The 22,625-nt window shown below is 39.3% G+C and overlaps 4 protein-coding genes and 1 long non-coding RNA gene across 6 annotated transcripts; 1 reads left to right on the top strand and 4 right to left on the bottom strand.

Moving 5' to 3' along the window:
• Positions 1 to 114: 114 nt before the first annotated feature.
• Positions 115 to 2,208, top strand: LOC113668839 (uncharacterized). The gene is made up of 3 exons (XR_003446039.2): positions 115 to 607; positions 1,378 to 1,441; positions 1,849 to 2,208. It is a non-coding gene; the product is annotated as an uncharacterized LOC113668839 (long non-coding RNA).
• On the bottom strand, positions 2,206 to 4,137 carry LOC113668836 (phospholipase A2, membrane associated-like). The gene is made up of 3 exons (XM_089195590.1): positions 3,996 to 4,137; positions 3,082 to 3,203; positions 2,206 to 2,438 (listed from the first exon to the last, which is right to left on the bottom strand). Exons 2-3 carry the CDS (start codon positions 3,164 to 3,166, stop codon positions 2,287 to 2,289), a joined length of 237 nt encoding a protein of 78 aa, XP_089051716.1. The 5' UTR covers positions 3,167 to 3,203; positions 3,996 to 4,137; the 3' UTR covers positions 2,206 to 2,286.
• A 1,624-nt stretch (positions 4,138 to 5,761) lies between these two features.
• On the bottom strand, positions 5,762 to 9,557 carry LOC113668828 (phospholipase A2 A2-actitoxin-Cgg2a). 2 transcript variants are annotated; one of them, XM_027184783.2, is made up of 5 exons: positions 9,245 to 9,557; positions 8,354 to 8,480; positions 7,461 to 7,608; positions 6,721 to 6,836; positions 5,762 to 6,032 (listed from the first exon to the last, which is right to left on the bottom strand). In XM_027184783.2, exons 2-5 carry the CDS (start codon positions 8,457 to 8,459, stop codon positions 5,899 to 5,901), a joined length of 504 nt encoding a protein of 167 aa, XP_027040584.2. In that variant the 5' UTR covers positions 8,460 to 8,480; positions 9,245 to 9,557; the 3' UTR covers positions 5,762 to 5,898. The 2 variants fall into 2 exon arrangements, with proteins under 2 accessions (XP_027040584.2, XP_089051708.1); XM_089195582.1 differs by having other exon boundaries at positions 8,354 to 8,465; positions 9,245 to 9,383.
• A 626-nt stretch (positions 9,558 to 10,183) lies between these two features.
• LOC113668845 (uncharacterized) lies at positions 10,184 to 15,849 on the bottom strand. Its single transcript, XM_027184800.2, has 6 exons — positions 15,757 to 15,849; positions 15,534 to 15,578; positions 14,154 to 14,239; positions 12,774 to 13,248; positions 12,003 to 12,270; positions 10,184 to 11,620 (listed from the first exon to the last, which is right to left on the bottom strand). The coding sequence occupies exons 3-6, from the start codon at positions 14,215 to 14,217 to the stop codon at positions 11,090 to 11,092; spliced, it is 1,338 nt and encodes a 445-aa protein (XP_027040601.2). The 5' UTR covers positions 14,218 to 14,239; positions 15,534 to 15,578; positions 15,757 to 15,849; the 3' UTR covers positions 10,184 to 11,089.
• A 1,846-nt stretch (positions 15,850 to 17,695) lies between these two features.
• Positions 17,696 to 21,258, bottom strand: LOC113668829 (uncharacterized). Its single transcript, XM_027184784.2, has 4 exons — positions 21,043 to 21,258; positions 20,032 to 20,096; positions 18,958 to 19,250; positions 17,696 to 18,608 (listed from the first exon to the last, which is right to left on the bottom strand). The coding sequence occupies exons 1-4, from the start codon at positions 21,131 to 21,133 to the stop codon at positions 18,098 to 18,100; spliced, it is 960 nt and encodes a 319-aa protein (XP_027040585.2). The 5' UTR covers positions 21,134 to 21,258; the 3' UTR covers positions 17,696 to 18,097.
• Positions 21,259 to 22,625: the final 1,367 nt, after the last annotated feature.

Raw genomic sequence — 22,625 nt, forward strand, 5'->3', positions numbered from 1 at the left:
ATGAGTCCTCATGGAAACAAAGATTTCTGTGCCTGATTTGCAAAGTTTGCAAATCAGCCATATAAATCTTTGTTTCCATGAGGACCCATTATCACTGACAAGTTTTTTTTTTTTACATCAATCTAAATCTCTGTGAACCCACAGTTATCCACTTTCAACCACTTGCGCACAGCTGTCTGCAAATTTGTTTTGCAACTGAACAAATTGCTTCTTTCAACAGCACTCGATCGATTTAAACACCGAAGATAATTAGTTATTTTGATTCTTTACATTTCGCGTAATGAGCTAAGACAGGGTCTTCCTCGCAGGAAATCAGAGAAAGATACACATTACGAGTTGCGGTCAAACTGAATCACCCCAACACCAACAAAAGTTCCTCCTATAAATTCAATCAGGGTTCAACTGCTGTTTCGTTTGAGGAAAGCCGAAGAATGGCAGCCGTTTTAAGGTCGATCTTTGGATTCCCCCTGTGTTGCTTTCCTTGTTTAGGGAAAGCGAAGAAGAATCCAGTGTCACAAGCCAGTGCAGGAATCGGAGATTTGTGTGGTTCATCTGGAGCAGAGGAGAAATGTCCCCTTTTCAAACTTTTTGATGGATCTTCCTCAAGGTTAGTTTATATTTACCAAAACGATCATGCCAATCATCTCCATCTAAAAAAAGGATTTCATTAATCAAGAGCCTTGTATTTCTTCTTTTTTTATAAAGATTTGAGACTTCAATTCGCGACAATGGTATATTCTTTGGCCAGTTTTGATCTCTATTGACTTCTCTGTAAGCATGGAAAAATATTCCTGTTCATTGTTGTCTAACTTGCAACAAGCTTTAACGTTACAGCAGCCTTTTTGGTCCCCTCTTCTATTGTGGTGCTTTCTACACGCTTTGGTAGAATTCTCCCAAATCCTATGGATCGTATTTTCGGTCACTTAAATGGAGCTTCCCTGAAAAAACCAAAGATGTTCTCCTTGACTTATTTGAACGCGAAAATCACTTCAATGATTTGAAGCCACCATTGCAATTTCAGAAAAAAGAATAATTTATTTTCTAAAATAAGCGGGTAAAGGAATTAATTCTCAATTAATTTATATATCAGCCATCGGTGATTTCCTTTATACAAATTCATCGGTTTAACGCTAAAAGATAAAAATGTTATTCATTAAATTTTAAATACCACACAGTCGACGTAAGAATTTGTAACGATAAGGGGAGCACGTACAACCGACGGTGCGTTTTCAACACTTATTTCCCTCCTCAACCAAATAAAAAAAAAATACCAACAACTTCGCCATACCACCCTGTCCATGTCGTAACCAGAAAGTTACCATCTCTTCAGGAAGAAACTGCATGAATGAATAATGTGCTTTTTATCTCTTTGCATAGCGCAAGTGGTCAGCGGAAAACTCCAACTGGAAAGAAGAAGACGTCCATTCGGGATGTTTGAGAGGTATTCAAACCCATAACTTTCAAAGAGTCTTCTTCCTTTTGATTGCGTGTGGAGGGGGGGAGGGTGGGGAGACATCAACTGTAGATAGATAGGGCGCATAAAGTTACCTCTTTGTCCAGGGTTTTGTCATTTAGCCAGTGGTTTGTCCGTCGTTAGAAAATTAGCAATTTTTTTCAAATTTGTCGTTGCAATTCGTGCTCATCGCCTGCCCTTCAGCCATACTTGTTTTTTGGAAGGTTAAATATTTCTCGGGTGTTTAGCTACCGTCTCAAACAGTCATTCTATTTCCAGTAAGCAAGTCCCTTCAAAGCCTTCTATGCCAGCACTGGGGCCTAAAGGTGTTCTTTCTTTTCTTTTCAACAAAATTTCAATGTGACGTAGAAAACGCCTTTGCCTTTCTTTTGCAGGCAATCGTGGCTCAAATTACCTCTATTTGTCAATGTTGTCCGATCACGTAGGTCAATGCTTGGACGTTATCCAAATAAATCTAGTATGCTAACATTTATAAATTGGATAGTTAATCGAAAAAAAGTAAAATAGAGCTCTTGTAACGTTAAACATGTCAATAACAAGGAATTCCATTGTCAACAATGAGTGCATCGTTTATATAGACCCGTAAACATATAACAAAAGGAAGACTTAATTCGACGTTAAATCCGACACATATTAACTGTACAACATGGGTTTAAAACTCTATGGTCTGTGGGTAGACTTTTGTAAATGTGTAGACATCGCAAACAAGACAAAATAAAAAAGGGGCCAAATTAGTTCATAGTGAATGTTTTATTTGATATGCATTGAATTAATTACAATGACAAAAAAGGGCTCGAGCTTCGACAGCCATTTCATCGCTCCTCAGTCTCTTTGCATTTCTCCTGAGGATATTTTCTATATTTCTCCTGGTAAGAACTCTTTGCAAAGCATCGAGCAGCAATCAGGTCACATTTGCACAACAGGCTGCGACATTTGCCATACATCATATATGACGAAGGGCTGTCTGCAACATTAGATTTGAAAAGGAGTAAAATTAGTGAGTATTAGTTTATACTAAAACAAGCGATAGCGTTGAAGGCACGCTCTGATTGGCTACTCAAACTCCGAAAATCCTTTTCTATTTACCTCCTGCAGCTTATAATACTTGTGAGAAACAATTCGGACTCCCGCCTTTGCGGTCGTTTGATTTGGTTAACACTCGTACAATTACAGATTGAACTGGATTCCACACGGTTTTGATACCATTACCTCGGTATCAAAAAAAGGTAAAAAACAAAAGACGCAGTTTTACATTTGATTGGTCGAGAGCGTAGTGCGATTTCACTTGACCAATCACAAAACGTAAAGACGCCAAAGCAATGAAAATCCGAAGAATTTGAGACACCGAATTGAAAGTTGCTCTTCAAGGTTTGATCAAGAGTATGTCAATCCTTAATGTTCGTTTCATTTTCTTAAGATTATTTTCTCCAATTTTTTCCTATGAAAAATGTTCTAATATGAACAAAGGGGATAAGTTTCTAAAGAAACTGTGGTGATGCGTCGGAGGGAGAGTAAAACAAGGTATTATCAACCGAGGTGATAACGTTATTTGGCCAGCATGAGGAGTTTTAAAAGCTGACGTTTCGAGCATTAAATCTTCAACTTACTGCATTTCGTTTTTTCACCATCTCCGGTTACTGAATACGACATAAGGTACACTGCCTTCGCGAATGGGCAATCCTCTGATTGCATAATTTCATCGTAGCATTTATCATGGGCCTTACAACACCTGCGGATTGATGAATGGATTGACCGTAGGCCAACCATCCTGATCAGTTGAGCTATCTTTGTTGATTGATCAATATACGCCGTATGAAGATGAATCAACCAGCCATCATCAGTAGAGAAAGCACTGAATGAAACATATGCGTACGCATCACAGCCTGTCTGTATGTTTCGATAGGTGAATGATCATATTTATCGCCCGTGGAGGTGGTCCGGTTCCGTTGTATACGCAGCAACGGAAACGCGAGAAAACGTCACGAAACCGGTAACGGAAACACAGGTTATCCGTCGTGTTTCCGGAACGGTTTAACATGTTTCTGCCACGTTTCCGTTTACGGATTCTTGCAATTTCGTCCTGTGCCGGGGGTGAAGGTGAGAAATTTGTGGGGGATCACGCTGTTTTTCAGGGGGAACGGAGGGTGATCAGCTGTCGCCAACAAAGTTTAAAGTGTGTGGGGGCGGGTGGGGGTGGGACAATAACCGGGGACAACAACCAGTCCCTTGGGTCATGTGTTTTATCTCTCCTTGTAGTGATCTAATGATCAATCATTCAAACACCCTTTGACTCTTGATTCAAGTTTAACAACGTGAGTGGTAGACGGTTCTTGCAGTAGCTTCGAACTTAGATCCTCTGTAAGTGAAATTTTATTCGAGTCACATGGAGTAATTTATATCCTAAAGACTACCATCTAATATCTTACCCATCGATAATACAGCTGAATCCTTGATGTGCTATGAAATTCTCAATCTTAGCTTGTTACAGCTATAACTAGCAGAATAAAGGTAAGATACTCGCCCGTCCAAATCATCCACGGGTTTGCCTTCCCCACCAATTCCACACCAGCAGCCATAACCAATGAAATCTTTAGGATTTCTTTCAGTGAACTTATAAACCAATATGCCAAAATTGATGACGTTTCTTTTGGTGATGTTGTCATTACCGCCTTTGATTACGTAGAAGAAAACAAACAAAATGTTCTGTTCGAAAGTTGCACAACACGGATACAGTAAATATCGTACTTCGAATCCTGTTAGTTTGAAGATCGTTATCTTAATTATAGATCTTAAGCATCTTATGAAAAGAAAGTAGGTTTTACTTATAAGATCATGGTTCAGATATGATTAATTTTTTTATCTCCTCCTGATGGGTCGGATTCCACCCGTGCGATGAATCCCAAGAGTATTGGCCACAGAAAAATTAAGTTGGATCCCATGGCTAAACTGTAGTTCTTGAGGTGATTTTAAGAAGAAGTCTCAGTTTAAAACCAAAGAAGCCGTAACCTCTTATAAGTGATTTGTTGAACAGTTCTAGCTTCGCTTATATATATATCAAATACCGCGTCTTGTTGTCTCCTTAAAGTGGCTTAAGGTAAATTGATTTTCCGAGCCTTTATCAAAATGACGCTGTCAAAGACTTTTCAAACACATATAACGTTGCATTTTGTATATATACTAAACTTAAAAAGTAAAGATTCACCTCCGTTTATTTTGAGTTAAAAAATGTAAGTTCAATTCACTCTATCGGAAATCACAAACAAACAAGCGAAAAACAATCAGATGAAAAAATGGCAAGGATTGAAAAAAAAAAAAACGGCGCGGTGTTATTTCGATCCTTACTCCGTCGACTTTTCAGAAAGGAAAAAAACCTTTGGGGTGTAGAAATAAGCCGAGATTTCAATGAAGACTGTTCAAAAAAGCTCTGTTAATTGGCATTTGAGTCCACTAACCTCTGTGTGTTGCTTCCTCTGCTCTGATTTAACTAAAAAAAATCTTAGCGTTTGACTATTATATATTCCCTAATTTCTTAACCCTTTTGTTTTTTCAAGAGGTGGGGTACATATTTCAAGTGACTTAATACCATTGAATGGATTACCCGAGCAATAGAGTTACCTGCAGTGAACAGTAGCATTTGGATTTTGTCACTATCCTGATGGCAGGTAAGTCTGGGTAGACCTTAAGTTAATTTTCATAAACTTAGAGCTAAGCAATTCCTTGCTAATACCAAACCGTTCATTGGTGTTCTTTGCATGCTCTCAGTGACACGCTGGCATCGTGATGCATAGCAGGACCAACAATTCAGCTGGTCAGAAGTAATTAGGACTCTTAAAAAAGTTCCAGTCAAAAGAAGAAGGGTTGAATGGTTGAAGAACTGTCTATCAAAAAGAACGCACTACATATGCTAGGTTTGATAGATCCGTTGCGGATACGTGATCACCAAAACAAATTCGTAGATTTACGAATCTGGCTAGAGGAGATATCAGGGAACAAATCAATTCCAGTACTGTATGATAATGATTCAAATGTAGAGACGAAAAACAGAAGGCTATGGAGCAGTCTCTCTGTTCTGTTTTTAAAACAGAACACAATCTTTGAAACGTGTTGCTACAGTCAAGCACAGTACGGATGCCTCATCTACACCCAATAAAAAGATCTAAGTCAGAGACGCATGCCTCGAATTCACGCACTTCCCATCTGCAATATTTTGGAAAGATAATTTGGTACATTTTAGGTTTGAAACATTACCCATGTTCAGCAAATATCATGTAAGACTGAAGCAAACTCTGAAGAAGGATATCGTCTCGGCGTTTATTTTTATTAGAACCAGCTCTAGAAGAGCAACGATGAAGTGTTAAAGCTCTTTCTGTCAATCATAGAACAATGAAGTGTTTTTCTTCCAACTGTACACAACTTGTGTCTTTCTAGCATTTCTTCTGCGGGTAGTTTTTATACTTCCGATTATAACGACTCTTTGCAAAGCATCTGACCGCCACGGCATCACATCTGCACAACAAATAACGACACTTGCCCCAGTACCAATACGAGGAAGGCCGTTCTGTGGATAAAATAATTATTTATATTATTAGTAATCAAGCAAAGGAAATGAACAAATTTTTCTTTCGAAGAGACTTAAGATAAAAAAAAGGTAGATGCTTAATTTGGTTGCCATCAAATTGCTGTTTCTCTAATTCTCCATAATAGCAAAAGGCCCAGTTTGCTTGGTCCACCCTGGCGCAAGTTATCTAGCTCGCCTACGGGTCGATTCTCCCGCAAAAGACTTCGCCCACGGGTCGGTTTCGCCGACAAGTCGTCTCGCCTACCGGTCGCTTCGCCCACAAGCTATTTTGCTTACAGGTCCGTTTCGCCTTCAAGTCATCTCGCCTGCGAGTCGGTTTGACCACAAGTCATTTCGCCCACAGGTTCGTTTCGCCCTTAAGTCATGTTCCCCAGACATTGCTCTTGAGCCGGCGAAGCATTTGGTGATTTACACCGATCGCCATGATCGACGCATGAAATGGCTAAGTGTGTCACCGGTTCAAAATGTGAAAGGAGTGAAAAGAAGCTAATTCACCGTCAATGATACTGCTGGTTATCGCGCAGTCTCCAGAACCTAGCACTCATGTTTAAACCTTAATATTATGTCTATAATAATATGAAACACATGAGATAAATCCATTAGATAAAGTTTAATGGAATAAATAAAAACACCAGGAATTGTCCAATGTAACAAGACTACAACGTACTACAATCCAAAGGTCTCCCTCTCTCAGTTGAATATGACAGAGTATACACGGCTGCCTTAAATGGACACACGTCGGACTGGAGTTTGTTATAACACATGTCATGGACGTAGCAACACCTGAGGACAAACAGCCAAGGCTTAGTCGTTCAAAAGGCGGATAGTGCTATCTAACGTATAAATCATTATACTGCGGATTTGTTTTAACAAAACATACTGCACTATCCACCGAACAGGGAATTATCCCATGGATCGTGATATCCATCCTTCAAACAACCGGGGCCAGGAGTACAATGTCCTAAATGCTCGGTAGAAACGTTCAAAATGAAAAGTAAGAACTGAGATGAATTGGCATGGCTCACAGTTGTTTCCAGGTTTTACCGCGCAGATACGCCTAGGTATCAGGTTCTCAAACCTCATAAAAACTTCGCTGGTAATCTGTAACGAAGTAGTTATACAATGTTGGACTTCTTACGTGGAGGTGCCGGGTTCAGAGGGTTCCAATGGGATTCGCGGAGAACCATCAAACGGCGTAACATTTAAGCTTTTAATCGTCAAAAACGATAAATTTTTAACGTCTAACCTTCAAAAAGCAGCTTCACATTAACCGTTAAACGGGTTCAAAGTCCTCTTGATCTCACTACTTGAGCCACTCGTCACAAACATTCCCAAGGGTTAAATTTAGCGTCACGAATTCGAAGATGGTAAACGAAATATTATTTGTGTAAGTGGTTACATACTCACCTGTCCAAAACATCCACTGGGTCTCCCTTCCCGCCATACCCACACCAGCAACCATAACCATTGAAATCCAAGGGATTTCTTCTAGTAACTTTATATATCATCCAACCAAAATTTAACACACTTCTCTTGGTCGCATCGTCAGTTCCGCCTGTTATCAAAATATAACACTTCATCCTTATACTTAATGCGAACATTTGTTAGATAATTAGTAATGAGATCATGTATGATGATGTAGTGATGAATTGATTTCGGGAACCCTTTGTGAATATCTGAATTCTTTAATCCGTCATGTGTAAAACATTCCATTAACTCTTTAACCCCTTAGAGTGATTAGTAACTATTTTCTCCTTTCAGTATCACCCCTAAAACAAATATTGAGGTCATGAGAATAAAAGAAATGACCACTAACTAAAGAGGCTCTTGATTGTTAAACAAATTCTCTTTGTCGGTACCATAGGAAATGAATACAGAACAGTATGGAGAAATTGTATACCGATGTTAGGGTGTAAAGGGTTAAAAATAATCCCATGTTCAGTTTCTCGTACCAACCCCATGTTATATCCTTACAGAAAGCAACAATCGGTGATAGGGATATGCTATCAAATAACTAAACGTCAGTTCTATAGATGTGACATTTAGTTGTCTCCTAGCGCAGTCCTGAATACGAAATCCATTTTGGCGGTAATTTTTTCATGTTCTTCCTAAAGACACCTTCGAATGGAGCATCAACAGCCTTTTGAGTATTAATCGATGTTAAAACTTACAAATATATTGTATATGTAGCTGTACACATCTGATAGCTTCCCTTGGCGCTGGGGCTAAGGTCTTAAAATGATAACATTTCAGTCAACAGGTACTTATCAATTTATCACATTTATTTTATTTTATTTTACCTCTGTCATTTAACAGACTTTGCACACGACCAGGTTCTTCAAGGGCAGTCCTGACAACAATGGCACCACTGACTACTGACATCAGCAAAATAAATTTGATTCCCATAGTGTGCTGTGATGCAAGAACCTTAACAAAAAATTGGTTACTTCTAATCCACAATCCTAGAAACTGTGAAATCCTTTTAGGTTCTCGCCTTTCGATAAATGAGAATCTCGAACACTTACTGTGTTGTTCAAGAACACTTTCGAAGGCCGGGGTTCGACCCTAAATCTTCCCTTTCGGATATCAGCGCACAAATAAATAAGCCACCGCGTCAATCACTTTCTCGGTTACTAATTAATTTTAAATTTTAAATGTTCATACCAATTCTACAGCATAGTGGTTTTTATTATAAAACGACAATGATCATTTCTGGTAAACGACCATGGCAAGAAAACCATGAACAACTGCGTGATTCTGTAATGATGAACAGTTCTTATTTTGATGAGAATAAGGTTTCGATCCTGATTATCAAATTAAGAGTATTTTTCATCTTTCGATGACTCAGGAAAGCTGATCCGTACCCTCGAATTCAATTCATTACAAAGTAAATTGACCTTTCCTGAAACCTTTCGAAATCGCTCTATCCATATAGGTAATTTAGTTTTCCTTAAGGTGACTCTGCATCATGGAAAATAAACCATGAATGTTTTTTTTCTTCCCTAGAAACTGATTACAAAAAAAAAGAGTTTAAAAAAAGTAAGATCTTTGCCTTCACAAATGGTTCTTTTGTTGGCCGAGTATCTAACTTAAATATATGGAAACAATACCAGAACAACCAGCAACTTTCGAGGAGAGAAGAAAATCGAGAATCATGCAATAAACATTGAATTCTTGACGATCACACTGACCTTAAAGCAAATGTAGAAATTTCCCACGCAAATTTCTCTTGGCTGTGATTTAGTAGCAAAAAGAGCATACGATAAGCCTCCTCTTCGAACTGTTCGTTAAATTAAATGAAGGCCATGAAATTTTATAGCCGGTTAATGGAATTACCTAACCAACTAATGGGCAACCCAAAAATCTATTAACGAGTAAGGTTTTACAGGTAAGTATTAATTTCATTGTGGGGTGAAATTTCATTTTTTCGTGTCGAGTAACCTGCTTTATACGAATCCGGATGATGAAGGTGCAATTTCGTCGCCTTATAATTCCCAATTAAATGACGCTCACTTGTAAAATAATAAATTAACTTTAGTGTCAATGAATTAATTGGCACTTCTGGGCTAATTGTAGCATGTAAACGTAAATATGTGTAAACGAGTAGACTTTTACTAACAGAATATGACCATAAATTATTAAAAGTTCAAATCGGCGTGAGTGTAGCGCGGAGGCTGGGATGGCTGGGAGCAAAACAACGGACTATCTATTGAAAGCAACGAATACTGAGTTCTAATGTAGCGTTCTACACAATTCAATTATGTTCATGGGTTCAAATCCCGCACAAGCCTGAATTTTTTTTTTTCAGGCATTATTTTCATAACTGCTCGAGTAGTGTTCCGTTACTGCGGAGATCGCTTTCATATTCACGTCTTTATCATATATTCACGGTTGGATAAAATTGTCATAGAAATAATTAATACTGGACGAAATAAATTTATCTCTTTACTTTATTGTACTACTCGGCCGATTTTACCTTAAAGAGAGAAAGAGCTCACAGACAGAGAGAAGTCTATGGATGCTCAGTTGATAGAGTCAGCAATCATGTAGGCGCAAAGCAATGCTAAGCTGCCAGGTTGATCAAACGTTTATGCCGATGCTATTCCTAATAAATAACGCGCAAGCGTCGTAACTACCAAAGCAGGATCGTTTATTAGCATTCGGTTTTTAATTGACACGTTATCACGATTGTAAGATAAGCAGAAATCAAGTAATCCTCACTCCTCTCTTGCGTGTTTGAAATTTTGCCTTGTTAGTTTTAGTCCCGTTCTACTTTCTTTTATGTCCATGCTTTACTTATAGCGCAACTAACAACCTTAAAGAAATGCGATGGCGTTATACAGATGTAATCCCACAAATAACCATTTCGCTTTTACACATATTTGTTTAATTGACATAAAATTTTTCGACCACGAGACAGAGCATGTTTTGAAAGTTATGCATTATTTACACTTTTTTCGATAAAATAGAAACCCGTTTGAACAAAATAAGACCTCCTTCCCCTTCACTAGATCCACGTTGAACGCAAATTAGCATGCTTTTGAAAGTAAGGCTCTTCTGAAATAAGAGACTTAAGTCAAGGAATCGAAAAACCTTGTAACATCAGAAATAATAATAAAAGGAAAATGACCATTTTTCATGATAAATCATGTGACATTAACGACAAACATTAGTTCTATTTTGCAATACTGGAATTTACTTGTTTTCCTACCTTATTTTTTTTTTCTTTTTCGTTATTTCGAGTCTTTGTTTGAAACCAAATTCTAAGGCTTGGCTTCAATAAACTTACGATTACCTCTACAATAACTAAGACATTTGATTACAAAATGCTTTTGAATCCCAATTGGATTTTTGTTAGAGTTCATGGATACGCTTGGGCACAGTTTCTGAGTTGTAGTAGTGCTATGCAAACAAGTTCCCAAAAGGGATCAAGTTGTTCTTTAAAAAAAAATCTTTCGCAGGTACATCTGTGAAATTGACTTCTTCAGTGTTGATACAACTCTCACTTCTGATGTATTCTGTCACATTCAAGTGAATTATCCTCGATAGGCATTCATGTTCCTCCAGTTTCCATACGATGTTCTGTACGCCTGATAAGGGTTCGGGTATTGAGACCTCGCTCGGGCGTATTGCTTGTACTGTGCGTAGTAATCATTTGACCGAGACGCAGGGTAATAATTTCGATAACCGTAGGTGGCAGGTATCATACGTGTTTGCGAGTAGGAGAGAGGCCTTATGCTATTCAATGCGGCGTTCCGGCCGATACAACACTTGACTGAACACACTGGAGCGCATGTACTCGGGCACGATCCAGGGCAGGTGGGAGCAGGGGGAGGTGCTGGGGCAGGTATGGGATAGTATACTGGAGATGGGGCTGGGGGAGGAGGTGGACTGCAACAAGTCTGAGAACATGCAGGGAAGCACTTAGCTGGGCATACTCCGGGACATGTTGGAGGCAGCTGGGGAGGAGGAGGCGGAGGAGGAGGAGGGGGCGGTGGAGGAGTGCAGCAGCTGATGTCACATCTGGGAAAGCACTTGTATGGTTTGTGGCATGGTAGAGAACACACCTGGTCATGAAGAAGAATGCAGTGTAAGAGAATTCAATTTATGCCATAGACGGATGGAATCGCATGTAGCAGTGTTTAGTTTCTAGGTTGTGTGAGGCTCGGGAGCAAATGTTCTGTAGATAATGATTACCATATATTGTATAACCAATTAAACGAGCAAAGAATTTGTTAGCTAGCTGTGGCGGTTGCACCTAGATCACAACCATTGGGAGACAAGAGAAATCACAACGGCATGACAGCAACACAGCGTGACAGTCTCCATTAACAATGCCAATGCCAATCTGATTCTCACAGTTGGAGTCAATTAACACGAAACTAAGTGAATGGGATATATCTGATTGGAACTTGCAGAACTTGAAGGATGAATGACTCATCAACTTACCGGCACAATCTTCGGGTGCTGTATACATCGGTAGACAACTCTGGCATACTTATAAACCTCAGGGCACATGATAGAATTTTTCTTTCCCAGAAAAGCACTAGTGGCTGCCACGGAACATTTGCTTTCTCCTTGACACAAATCAAATAACTTCTCATTGATTCTATGTTCGTCCTTCACACAGTGTCCCTTAGAAGGGAGTACTTTGTGTTGACATGTGTTGTTATCATCTCTGCCGTAAAATGTACTGTATAGGGCGATGCGATCATACCTAGAGAACACGAGCAAGGGGTTAATTGCAAGATTTAATTCTCACACCAATGACTTTGAAAAAGTAATTTTACCAAAGCTGTGTCTCACCACAAGTTTTAGCTTCTCTACGAAGCTCTTCAGTTTTACAAACTGTCATGAAAATGTGTATGGCACGGCTTTATTGGAAAGCTTAGAAAATTGACTGAAAAAAACACAAATTATCATGCTTGAAATTTCTTGTATTTCCCAAGGAACACTATCGGAAGTGTCACGTAACAAATATTTTTTTTTCTTTGGCTTGTTTGCTTGTTTGTCTGTTTGTCCGCAAAGAGCAAGAGAAACATGAAATCGCTGCAGCCTTGATAAAGCATAGATATAACAATACATAAACAGTAGTTATATACAAGAAGAAAACAAGTAAAGGTATCGATGAATAAGGAAGGGAAGGATTAGAATTTGCTGACCCTAGGGTTGTGATAATTACTGATCTTAATTCATTCATTGCACAATGACATCACATACTTGTTTGGGCATTTGATCTTCAGTTTATGTCCCTCGCAAGCCACCGCTACCTTCTGTTTCCTCTTCATGTACAAAGGCATCGGAGGAGGCTTGGGTTGGCAACATGATGAGGAACACTGGGGGTAGCACTCCTTTGGGCAGTCCGATGGACAGGGAGGTGAAGGAGGAGGTGGGGGAGGCTGAGGAGGTGGAGAGGGGGTTGGAGAGGGTTCGGGAACAGCTTTAGGAGAGGGGGAGGCAGCCGGCGCAAATGCTGCTGGAGAAGGAGGAGCAGCGGGATATTGAAAATATGCGGCAGGTGAGGGCGCCGACTGTGCAGGCTGTTGGTAGTAATACCGCCGCTGTTGCTGCCGCTGTTGTTGCTGCTGTTGTAGCAGCCGCTCCTGTTGATATATGGACGATCGTTGAGCTGTGTAGCAACACATCGCGTTACACCCAGGGTAACACCGAGGAGAGCAATTTCCCGGACAGCTTCCTAAGAAGAAGAAATATATTATGTATCAGTTCTAGTAATTGTTTTGAATACTTGTTTTAAATAGCGGGGCAATTGACGGTGTAACTTCTTCGGACCAGAGACATCAGCTCAAAAATCAACACTAACGCTGTTCTATTGATTACCGCCTGGAAGCCTGCAGGATAAAAACAATAATCTAAATTTCGTCAATCAAATTTGTAATTATTTTAAATGGTCATTAAGTCAGTCAGTCAGTCAGTCAGTCAAACAGTCAGTCAAACAGTCAGTCAGTCAGTCAAACAGTCAGTCAATCAGTCAGTCAAACAGTCAGTCAAACAGTCAGTCAGTCAGTCAAACAGTCAGTCAAACAGTCAGTCAAACAGTCAGCCAGTCAGTCAGTCAAACAGTCAGTCAAACAGTCAGTCAGTCAAACAGTCAGTCAATCAGTCAGTCAATCAGTCAGTCAGTCAATCAGTCAGTCCGTCCGTCCGTCAGTCAATCAGTTTGTTAGTCAATCAGGCAGTCGGTCTCTCTGTCTGTCTGTCAATCAGTCAGTCAGCCAATCACTCAGTCAGTCAGTCAATCAGTCAAATAGTCAGTCATTCAATCGGTTAGTCAGTCAGTCAGTTAATCAGTCAGTCAGTCAATCAGTCAGTCAGTCAATCAGTCAGTCAGTCAGTCCGTCAATCAGTCTGTCCGTCAGTCAGTCGGTCAGTCAGTCAGTCAGTTAGTCAATCAGTCAGTTCGTCATTCAATTAGTCAGTCAGTCAGTTGGTCAATCAGTCCGTCAGTCGTTCGTTCAGACAGTCGCTTAGTTAATAATTCTGTCAGTTATTTTGTCAGTTAGTGCGTCATTCACTCACTCACTCACTCATACACTCACTCGATCCGTTTGCTTTTTTACTGACTTCTTAATATGAACCTACCAAAGAAGGATCCTTGCGCCGTAGAAATGAATGAAACAACCGCTATGAAACTTGCCAGCCACATGTTGATTTACGACCGCAACTTTCTGGAAAAACCATAGCAACATTAGGATATATCCATAAGATATAACCGTAATAAAACCAGTTAAGATGATTTTAAACAAGAAAACTCCCAACAAATTTGAACATTTCTCCTTCCCAGGTTTCGCCCGCTTTTTCCCAGTATTCACCTGTCGTAAACTGGCTCTGTGTCTTTTGTTAATTTCAATGGTCTCGAAAATGTTAAGAGATGAATAAGCGTGTATAGCGCATCAGTGCGAAGAGCCACATAAAATATCGAAAATAAATTTTGTGGCAAAGCTTAGCAAACAATTGGCCCATAAATCTTTCAAATGGTAGAGTATTTACTGATCGTTAAAAGTACTGTTCCACACTGGACCACAGTCTGCGATTCTGATAAGCTGAAATTAATAAATTTAATCGGATTTAGCAGAGTTTTTCGCAATGTTTTTCACCTCATCCCCTGATTTCGGGACGAAGAGCGATTTAGGGTTTTGGTACGGGAGCTCACGGCAAACCTGGTCCGCATATGACACCAGGTTTGGAAATCGAACTCGATCCACAACGTTGACTTGGAGAGGCTAATGATCTCACCTCTGCGGATCTGTGCCGTATCTTAAGCCCAAGTAAAAAGGCACTCTTACGAAAAGACTATAATCTGGTACAGAATATTGCAGTCTCAAGGGGAAAAATATCCACGATTTTCTCTCTGTTCGTAGAAACTGCAAAACCTTAAAAGAAAGTCAGTTGTTTACACTTTAAGTGTCGTGAAAAGGTAGCCGCCAATGATCCATTTATTTGTTGTGGTTTCACTCGTGAACCTTCAAGACTCAAACTTTCTTTTGCAATTTGAGTCTTGAAACAATAGGATACCTTTCCCCACTAATCGCTTGAATTATCAGCCTTTTGAAGCGATGTTTAGGTTTAATTGCCGTAATGTTGTTCGCCTTAAAAGATCACCTGGTACCTGTTTAAATTTCGCACCGTAACGTTTGGAAAAGGCTTCTAAACAGTCCAAAAGATCTCTCTGTAATTAGCCCAAAGATACAGCGACATTTCTTAATTAATTTATTTTTCAGTTGAGATTATATCTTCAATTTCTTTCCCTTTTGCGTCGGTGTATGCCACCTTTCGAATTAGTTTGACAATGGTCAGTGATCTAATAAAGTAGCAAAATGAATCATGTCGTGATTTACACAAACAATTTACGGATTAAGACGTTAAAATAAATCAAACATGAAAATTGGATCCCTTTCAAGACGATGTTCCTACAAAATACACTCTAAAACTCTGCAAGTAAAACTACAGGATATCACTCACCACTATATTATTTCGCTTGCGGACTTTTCAGGTGCAGGAATGGGTCTAAAATAGAACGAGAAGGACAAAACTCACTGAACGCCAAGAATGACAAAATATGTAGTTACCAAATTTATACTTAGATGATTTTCCTGTCAAAACGATTTGCAAGAAGAAATATCTCGGGTTTATTTGAAAACCCGGTACTTCAGATAAAGTATATTCAAATACTTTAGTAAATTACCATTCATTAGCCTTGTCCTCCATTTTTTTGACCGACATGGTGGCGGGGTCGACAAGTTCGTAATGGTAGTGGAATTCCAAAAATAGTATTATGATGTCATTGTACTACCCGTCGCTATGACAATATCGTGCTGGTTAGTTGGATAAGGAGAATAAGCTCAATGATTTTTTCAACAGGGCCAATTATAAGGTCGTAGATTCCCTTTTTAAGCTGACTTGACAAAAAAATTAAGTCAGACCTGAGTACATTTTCACATTTCGCCAGAGGATTTTTCGAGTATTAGTTTTGTTCTTGTTGCATCAGTTAGGGCTCAGAGGGAGGCGACAAAATTTCTGATCTGGATGAGGAGATTTTTATTTGCCCAGTTTTTGCGGTTTGTGTACTTCCTGAATTTGAATCGAAATTCAAATTAGGGTGACGGGAATAGAAAGAAACAGTAATGATTAATATAAATCAAATAAAATATGTGTTCTTCTCCTATGGGACCCCTCTCAGCGTAGCAAAACGAACCTTTATAGATTTCCCATAACTGGAAATTTTGTCTTCAGTTGCACGCCCCCTACCTTGAAGAGACAGAAGAGGGAACGTTGCCAGAAAAATAAGGAAAATTGTCACTGGACAATTTCCCTTACATTTCTCATTGTGCGAATTCAAAGAATCAAGTGCTCATGTCATTTTGTAAAAGGGTTGATCTATCAGCTGCCAAGCAACTGAACCTACGGGCAGCCGCGAACAGATATATTAACAATGTAGATTTACTGTTGATATTTTAGTGTTAGTCTGTTAATTGTAAATATAAATAGAATTGGTAGAAGCTGGTATAAGACTTGCTAACTTTACCAAAACTGTGTGCACATAAGCCACTAACTCAGACTTCAGTAGGGTACCGTCGCTCTATTTTGCCAACTGAAACAATCACATCTGAATAAAAAGTGGTTCCTTTGATTAGAGTAAGAGGGCACCCCATTTGAATCACCGTTTAATTATTAGTCTTAGGTTTAGGAAGAACAGACAAAATATGGAGGACATATAGGTTTGGCCAACATTTGGTTATTCTAGTTGTGTGTTAGAGTCCTAAGCACTCGGCATCGAATGGCGCAGAACTCCTCAAAATGACCAAGGCCATCACCAGCTTTGAACTAAAAATCCCCCTAGAACTTACCCAGGTCTGCGAAGGATTCTCTGCATCTTAAACAACCTGCAGTACAGGAGAATTAAAGCTTCGTGTAGATCGAAGGGATTTTTTTACACACTGACTGACAACCCTACAACTCAGTGGACACCAGATAACCACCAAAATCGATACGTATAATTAAAAAAACGACCAAAAGAAACATGGAAGACAAGAGTAGAGATGGGAGGTGAACCAAAAGAATATTGCTGTTGCATGACGCGGGAGCATGGCAATGAGAGGTCAACCAACGAACTGGGCGTGGCAGCGGAAGTTGGAGAAGCAAAAGTGATTTTTGGAACAAATTTTAAATTAGTCTGCAGAAGTTAAAATAAATTAGACTTTCAAGGAGGGGAGTCGTATTAAAGACAGCCAGTATACCAAGGAACAACAAATAAAGATAAATGGAAATCTGAAAATGCCAAAGGTAAAGCCGATTAAAATTTGAATAAAGGGGTAAGTTTCTAAAGAAACTGTGGTGCTGCGTCGGTGGGAGAGTATAGCAGGTAATTTAGTGTTAACAACTGGGTTGAAAACGTAAATTAGCCACCGTAAAGGGTAAAAAAGCTGACGTTTCGAGCGTTAGCCCTTAGTCAGTCGCTCTGACGAAGGGCTGACGCTCGAAACGTCAGCTTTTTTACCCTTTACGGTGGCTAATTTACGTTTTCAACCCAGTTGTTAACACTAAATTACCTGCGATTAAAATTTGCTCTTATTGTGGACATAAAAGAAAAACAACAGCATCGCTAGAGTGATATCACAAGTATAATAATAATAATACACAAAAATTTATTTATGCATGGAAATTGTGTGACTACCTGTTACATGTCATCTTGGACAGTATTTTTCTATTTTAAGTGCGGGCCGTGAAGTGATCAAACAGTGCTAGCTATCGAAGGGAGTGAATGAATTCTAACTATTGGCGAATAATTAACTGACAGTATAAGCTAGCAACAATTGGCTGTGGAAAGCTGTTTGTTTCCTTTTCAATTCCTTAACGTGATCGTTGATCCATAGCACATATGTTTGAACGTAAACAGTGGCAAAGAACATAGCAAGAATATTGTCCTCGGAGATATTTAGTCTCTTTGCAAAATGATTTTTCACCAGCCCCAGCTACGCCAACAGTCTTACGTATTAGTAGCAACCAGTTTGGAGGGAGGCTCCCTTTCATCTTATCTCAGCATCATAAATAACATCGCGTTGTTCTTCAAGCTCATTCCATTCTCCTGAAGCACTTTGCTCATCACTGGGCCCTTCTCCAGATTCCTCTGGTCGCATAGGAGTCTCTGATTTTTTGTACGTCTCATTGACTTCTGCTGTTTGTGACGACGCGGTGTTGGCCGGGAACGTCTCAGTGATGACGTCAGTTGCGGCCTGGGGTTGAGTAAATTCTTCAGTGATGTCACTTCCGACTTCTGGGGTATTATGTGTATCAATTGGAGTAACCGACGCTTGTGACGTGGCAGTAGTGACTGGTTGACTGTCTTCGTGCTCTTGAACAGTAATTTCTGGTACTGAAGATGAAGAAGACGACGACGACGACGAAGAAGAAGACGTTACCGTGGAAACAGAGGTAGACGAAGTTACGCCTCCCATACCACCACTTATCACCTCGTTGACTGATTGGCTGTTTTCTGAGGCGCTGTCTACATTTGGATAATATGTTCGTGGTGTGCACCTATAAAAGAAAACATTTTACATTTGTCATGATATGGTACGCTGCAGGCCTCCGTGTATCCATTATTTGGTTGGCGAGATTATTCCAAAACCTTCCGCTAGAAGTGTGCGTCGCATTTCTATTCTTTCAGACGAATCACGAAGAATCTATTTTAAGTCTATAGACACCCTCCTTCCATGAAAAAGCTGAAGATCTCACTTCTAACCATAATTCTTTGAAGACACATAACTGTTTTAGATTTCTTAATATAGATGTCAGAAGAAAAAGTACAGCTAAACTTAAAAACTGTAGGATCAGATCCTACTGTGCATTTAGGAAAAAAGAAAACAGGCAGGAAAAAAAAGATAACCTGTATTTTATTTCCAAGTATTTGTACACATCAGGGCAGATTGTAGTTCCAGCCTTAGCCAGGAAATCGTTATTAGCTGCCACTTCACAAGCATGTTCCCCTTCGCAGAGACCGACAATCTGAGCCTTAACCTGCGTTTCTTGTTCCTGGCATGGCACGCTGGAAGGGATACTTGGATGCACACAGATTTTTGAGTTCTTGCGACCGTACATTGTCCCCACAATTGCTAATTCATCGAAAGGGCTTGGGCATTGAACGTATGCTTTTTGTCCTTCGCATACAATTGTGTTTTCCTTGTATAGGAAGAGAGATGAAATTACCGTAAACGAACCCTTTACACCCTAAGATAAGCATCTAAATTCTCCTTGCTGTATTACCCCTGAATCGCACATTAAGGTCACGAGAATAATGAAAACGATACAAACTAAGGACGTTCTTGATCGTTAAACAAATTCTCCTTGTCAGTACCTTAGGAAATGCATATAGAACAACATGGAGAATGTGCATACTGATGTTAGGATGTAAAGGGTTAAAATGTTAATTAAAAAGTTATCAAAAATACTGGGATCAGTATCAGCCCACTTGCCTACTTACCCCTCCCTTAACTCAACAAGAGTCAATTGATAACAAGTAAGGGTTAATGTTGGGTTCGGGGAGGGGTAGGTGGGCAGTTGCTCAGATACTGATATTGATCCAAATACTGTATGTGCAAGCGATCTTTGAGGTGTTTAGTTTGCCTTTCTTACACGCTACACCATGTCAACATTTTATTAAACACTTGTGTAAGCTTCGCAGCGACGCGCCTATCCTTCGTCAACGGTCGGTTGAAAACCTTGGGGTAAAAAGAAACTCATGCTGGAGGAAGTTGCAGCGAATGATTCTTTAGTGTTGCAAGGCCTCTTTTAAAAACAGCGAACACATGTAGTCTGGAAGAAATCATCGATGGCGAGTCTGGAAGAATTCATCGAAAAGCAATGCAAAAATGATCTCTCTGGAAATTAGTGAAAAATTGTTACCTAAAATTTCTTTTTTGCAAACGGAAGACTTTTTAGAGAAGATTAAACATCTCCTTACCACTTTCATAGCGCTCGGTGGCTCTGCGCTCTTCAGCGAGTCAGGATTTGGAGCTCCATGGACAACTGGGAGAGGTTAAAAAAAACAACAACAATAACATTAACCATGAAAAGTTGTATTCGAGACCACCTAAAGATGTAGCAAGAGACTGAAGTTCCCCTTGCCCTTCCTATAGGATAATAAATGAAGTCTTTTTGATAAAAGCTTTCAGCGGCCCTTTCACTCCCTCAAGTGACCAAGACAGAATTTCTCCTTACAATATCCATACAATATCAAGCGGGTAGGTGATGAGAATGGAGAAGAATATCAATTATGGGATCATTTTTTGATCCACTACCAAATTCTCTAAACTAACATCATAAGAATTGTATGGCAGATAATAAGGAGAATTACTAATTAGATCTTGTGAGTGAAAGGGTTAAGAGGGCATCTCTGTTTCTGCAGAGTTTAAACAGACCGTAGATATGCCAACCCCATCACACCCCACAGCCCATTACATAGGATGCTAGCCTTTCGCGGCCAAGTTCATACTGAGCATTTCGCTTGGTTTTTTCACAAAATTTTTGATTCAATCGGGCGATTTAAGTTTTAACCGAAAGGTCACCGAGTATGACTTCTCCTCATGCAGATCATTCGATCCAATCCAGAATCAAGATGGAAAACCTTTAAGCCAGCGAATCTCCCATATTAAATTAATTTCTATAGGTGATTTAGTGTCACTGACTTATTATCCGGTATACTTGTTTGCCTTTTCAAGCTCGACGGGACCATTCCTGTTGCCCACCTGCAGTTGACAACTCTTTCAACCAAGTAGAAGTTTGTCAACCGTAAAGAGACAAGAAGATATTCAAACATAGACTAACGAATTACCAAAAAGGATAAAAAAATGTTTATTGCTCGGTAATAAATATTTGTTTGCAACTCTTTCGAAAATAGGGGGCTATTAAATCGCTTTGTTTACAGAGTGGTAATGTTACTTACCAACAATATTTACGGTTACTCATTTCCTACCTTGCAAACAGCAAATCCACACTGTTAACCACCAACTGCTTTTCATGGGGCTCATTAATGACGGTTTTTTCCAGCAAAAAAACAGCCGCATGCAGCTCTCACAAGAGGCAGCAATTTTTCTTCTGTTATTTAGTTCGGACAGCACAACTTGCGACACAGATTACATCAGTTAACTCGCAAATTGAGGAAACGAGTCCACAACTGGTATTATACATTATTAAACGCCATCAATATAAGAGTAGTTCTCGGACAGTGTTAAAGGCGGAACCGCGTGTTTAGAACATATTGTCTTACGAGCACTGGCAAACACCAAGAAAATCATTTTGAAATTCTTTCATGCCAACAGTAGATTCATAAAAATATACGAGACCCGCCCCAGAAGCCAATTAAATTCATATCGTTATGGCTATTAAGTAATAAGACAGGTTTAATTCAGGCCAAATCTAATTCTTTTTCTATCCCCTAAAAACAGTGAACGTTTCGCAGGTTGTAAAATATTGTATTAGTGGATAATCAGCTTAAGATGGTCGAATAGAAATAGGGTTATGATGAAATTAACATATTTTGAAACGTGCTTCAATTCCAGATTAAAATTACAATTTAGACCTTAGACCTTTTGTTTTCAAATGAAAGAAGCCGACCGGACATTTCTACTGTGGGTCTTTTACGGAATTCATAAGTCATAGCTACCGCAGGCTTTTGCTGCTTATCATTTGTCTCCTTTTGTGCTCGTTTCTGTTATTCAGTGAGGCATTTGCTTCTTCTCAAGTGAGACATTTGCCTCTTTTCAAGTGTCCACCGACTATGGCCAATTATCAGCCACAATTGTCAGCTAATAATTCTAGTAACTAGATTTGAGTGCACCAAATTGAGTTTCAAGTCATTTTTTTAAATATTTTAATGAGACTTTAATAAAGTTTATTTTCATTATTACTATCACTATTATTATTGTTATAATTATTACCATCCATTCACACAAGAAAAACCCCGGCGAGGTAACTTACCTGAAAATCGTGATCTCTTTTCTGCGAATTGGTATAGGTTTTGAGGAACCTTATTTAACATTTTTAAAGAACTCTGCCCAATGTTTTGATTATATTGCAATTAATGTATTCTTCAATTGAAGCAGTATTGCTCTCTTAGTTAACTGGACCTATAAATATGGGACACATGTTAAGCACGAAATAGACGGCTTTGTGTTGCATGGACGCTGCGAAATATGAACCTAATGCGCAGCACGTTGACTCGTGGTGGTTTAGTGGCTGACGCACTGGATTCCAGGTCGAAAGGTGTTTACACCCTAACATCAGCATGTTTATTCCCTATACTGTTCTTTATAAATTTCTTTCGCACTAACAAGGAGAATTTAGTTAAAATTAAGCGCTTTTCAAGTTTACGATCATTTCACCTTAATTCTCTTAAGCCTAATGTTTGATTGAGTTCACGTTAATGAGAAGTTATAGATGCTAGTCACCCCCAGGGTTTGAAGCGTTAAACTAAGGTCACTATGTTATGTTATTGGGAACAGAAATTTTTTTATACCGTTCAGTCCACCCAGGAGTGTAAATACGTTCAGTGAGCTG

This window comes from Pocillopora damicornis, chromosome 2 (assembly GCF_964200805.1).
Source record: "Pocillopora damicornis chromosome 2, jaPocDami1.2, whole genome shotgun sequence".
Classification (NCBI taxonomy): Eukaryota; Metazoa; Cnidaria; class Anthozoa; order Scleractinia; family Pocilloporidae; genus Pocillopora; species Pocillopora damicornis.

What these genes read in the sequence shown, in the direction of transcription:
- LOC113668836 (XM_089195590.1), bottom strand. Translation starts at nt 3,166, where the DNA reads ATGCAATCAGAGGATTGCCCATTCGCGAAGGCAGTGTACCTTATGTCG. An exon ending in TGGTGAAAAAACGAAATGCA is followed by an intron (nt 2,439 to 3,081) that starts GTAAGTTGAAGA and finishes CTAATGTTGCAG; the next exon opens with ACAGCCCTTCGTCATATATG.
- LOC113668828 (XM_027184783.2), bottom strand. Translation starts at nt 8,459, where the DNA reads ATGGGAATCAAATTTATTTTGCTGATGTCAGTAGTCAGTGGTGCCATT. An exon ending in AAGTCTGTTAAATGACAGAG is followed by an intron (nt 7,609 to 8,353) that starts GTAAAATAAAAT and finishes TTTTGATAACAG; the next exon opens with GCGGAACTGACGATGCGACC. An exon ending in CCAGTGGATGTTTTGGACAG is followed by an intron (nt 6,837 to 7,460) that starts GTGAGTATGTAA and finishes GTTTGTCCTCAG; the next exon opens with GTGTTGCTACGTCCATGACA.
- LOC113668845 (XM_027184800.2), bottom strand. Translation starts at nt 14,217, where the DNA reads ATGTGGCTGGCAAGTTTCATAGCGGTTGTTTCATTCATTTCTACGGCG. An exon ending in AAGATCAAATGCCCAAACAA is followed by an intron (nt 12,271 to 12,773) that starts GTATGTGATGTC and finishes CGTGTTCTCTAG; the next exon opens with GTATGATCGCATCGCCCTAT. An exon ending in AGCACCCGAAGATTGTGCCG is followed by an intron (nt 11,621 to 12,002) that starts GTAAGTTGATGA and finishes CTTCATGACCAG; the next exon opens with GTGTGTTCTCTACCATGCCA.
- LOC113668829 (XM_027184784.2), bottom strand. Translation starts at nt 21,133, where the DNA reads ATGCGGCTGTTTTTTTGCTGGAAAAAACCGTCATTAATGAGCCCCATG. An exon ending in GTGGATTTGCTGTTTGCAAG is followed by an intron (nt 20,097 to 21,042) that starts GTAGGAAATGAG and finishes AACCTCTCCCAG; the next exon opens with TTGTCCATGGAGCTCCAAAT. An exon ending in TACTTGGAAATAAAATACAG is followed by an intron (nt 18,609 to 18,957) that starts GTTATCTTTTTT and finishes TTTCTTTTATAG; the next exon opens with GTGCACACCACGAACATATT.